This window comes from Etheostoma spectabile, chromosome 17, assembly GCF_008692095.1.
Source record: "Etheostoma spectabile isolate EspeVRDwgs_2016 chromosome 17, UIUC_Espe_1.0, whole genome shotgun sequence".
Taxonomy (NCBI): domain Eukaryota; kingdom Metazoa; phylum Chordata; class Actinopteri; order Perciformes; family Percidae; genus Etheostoma; species Etheostoma spectabile.
The window spans coordinates 14,949,055-14,951,627 of record NC_045749.1 but is presented as its reverse complement, the minus strand read 5'-3'; the positions used below and the strand labels follow the sequence as shown (position 1 = coordinate 14,951,627).

Sequence of the window (2,573 nt, the reverse complement as noted above, 5' to 3'; positions counted from 1 at the left end):
ATGAAGAATGAACAAACAGTATTGTCAGTTTTTTGCACTGATAGACTTCCTTTTTATAGTGTAGTGAGTCTGGTGACACCTTATTATACAAGTTAACCTTGTTGCCAGAACAGTAAATATTCAAAATACTCCATTCTGTATATATGGAATACTCTCAGTGTTACCTTCCAATTACAGACATTTTCATTATACAAAGGGACGTTTTAATTGGGAATAACGCATGGCCCAAGTAAACCTGCAAGTTCTTAGTTGAAAATGCAGTTTCTGACAATTTGTTGACTCCAGTAAAAGAAGTGCTAAAGTCTCCTATAGATTCAGCTTCTTGCACTGTCCAAATTAGAATGGTTGGGATTAGGCATGTGGCACTGATTCCTAATCAATCCCTTGCTTTGTTATCTTTGATGTATATTCCTGATAAGACTGATTACACCAATTAACCAAATTGTCTGGCTGTGGATTGCGATATACAGTGGCGACTGGCAGTGTTTGAAAGGATGCTGAAAATGCTGAGTCGATCTAAAACTCCCAAGCACAGGCAAGCAAACTGGCTGTGTTCAAAGGCTCGTAGCGTTATTTCACTTTCCGAAAACAAGGGGTGGTGTAGCATAAAACCTTAAAAAAATACCTTCTTCACAAGACTGATGTGTCTGTGTGCAAGTCTTGTAACTTTTCGGACAGAGCAATTCGACTAAAATCATTCAGCTTTTGCTGAGATGTCAAGATATCTATTTTCAATTCCTTAGCAGTGGCCTCTGAATCCATCATTGTCTATTCACTATGCATTACTCCTACATTTACAGTTTCCTCTGCATATCCTGGAAATGTTACAGAAAGAAACTTATATATTCTTATACATGTATTTTTCAAAACAACGTTTGTACAGTTCTTGAAGACAGTGTATATGGTTTCTAAAGAAAGATGTGTTGAACTCAAAGTAGAATGGCTTTAAGATACTATATACAGTTGCATACCTGCTGACTGGGAAACAAAGAGGCCCTTTGGGATGACCACTTTATCTTCGGAGTTCCTGGCCCAGTCAACCATGCCTTTACGACCCTTCATGGGGAAGTTGATGTCAGTCATCACAGACACTGCTGGAAGTCTCTGGATGCTGGCCACTGCAGAATTCAACAAGCAGACCAATGAAGAAGTAGTGATGATCAATATACTTTAGAGTATTTATGAGTGTATAGATTGTTTCGTGGAGAGTCATTCTAGTTCCATTTACCAAAAGTCAGCATGTAATGAAAATGTTTTCACATGTTCTTCCTTTCTCATGCACACAGGTGACACGTGAACCATAATTTTGAAGTGTGTAACACGCGCACACACACACACGCATGCACGCACGCACGCACACACACACACACATCAACAATGTATTACCATGATTTTGTATTGAAATGTATCATCAACTGTTAAATCTGGTTATTTAAAGGAATAGTGTGACATTTTGGGAAATGGGCTTATTCGCTTTGAAGATTGAAATCGCTTTCCTGTCGGTTTGGTAATATGAAGCTGACGCCAGCCGTCAGTTAGATTAGCTAGCAAAATGACTGGAAACATTTCGATTTTTTGGCCAGTGGCAGATACTTTAAACAGGTCCAGGCAAACTTTTGTCCCCTTTCCAGTTTAGCCTGTAAGATCAGCCAAATTAAGTTTACCGGCTGCGTATTTACTCTGCAGATATGAGAGTAGAATCATCATCAAGCAAGAAAGCGACTGTAAGTAAGAAACAAGTTTTGAAATTATATTTGAGAGAAGTTTTTATTTTTTATTACAGTTCTATAAATCAAACTAATTGCTAACTTACACTTCTGCTTTACTCTTTAAGACTCGGTCATCCAAAATACTCCTATGACCGCAATTTAAAACACAGGATTGGTGCTTGTCTTTCTGATCTTTGAACACTTACATCTAGAAATCTTCTAGAAATCAAAGATCAGGAGTATGACAGGTTTGAATTTTGAGAGAAACACAAAAAAAAATTATTTATACAGTATGTCAAACTAAATTGTGCATGTGCAAATCACTGGTCTTTTATTACATTCATGTTCACATTTACCAAGTGCAAATAAAAGCCACAATTGGCACCTGACGACTGGTAGACAGGTAATCTCCTTAATCACTCTTTCCTTTTCTCACCTCCCTGCTGAGGTGGCATAAAAACGCCAGTGCATGTACTATAAGGCAGTGACAAGGAAAATACCCAGGATCAACTGGATTGGCATCAGCTTTACAAGGGGAGCATAAAGCTGTACTGTTCTCTACCGGTATCACATCCAGGCACACTCAGGTGGTGCTTCAGCGAGGGGAATCTGAGGCTAATCCTACCATTGATGCAAAAGCTCTATTGTTCCTTGTGCTCGACCAATAATACATTTCGAATACTGGCAAGGCTCCACATTTGGGTGAAATCTGTGACAGAAGGTGTGTCTGTGCATTTGGGATGATCCATCAGCGGGCACGAAATCACAACGCCTCGAGACCCGCCATTTGCAAAGAGGCCTGTTCACAGCACCAGATGGGAGCAGCAGTGGTAAGTGTGTGTGTGTGTGTGTGTGTGTGTGTGT

General features: G+C 39.6%; 1 protein-coding gene across 14 annotated transcripts in view; it reads right to left on the bottom strand.

Moving 5' to 3' along the window:
- The window catches only part of adgrb3 (adhesion G protein-coupled receptor B3), a 111,673-nt gene that overhangs the window by 31,712 nt on the left and 77,388 nt on the right, over positions 1–2,573 (bottom strand). For all 14 annotated transcript variants that reach the window (XM_032540589.1, XM_032540592.1, XM_032540584.1 and 11 more), the window contains one exon: positions 972–1,118. In XM_032540589.1, coding sequence (XP_032396480.1) covers positions 972–1,118 — 147 coding nt within the window. The remainder of the gene's footprint in view (positions 1–971; positions 1,119–2,573) is intronic.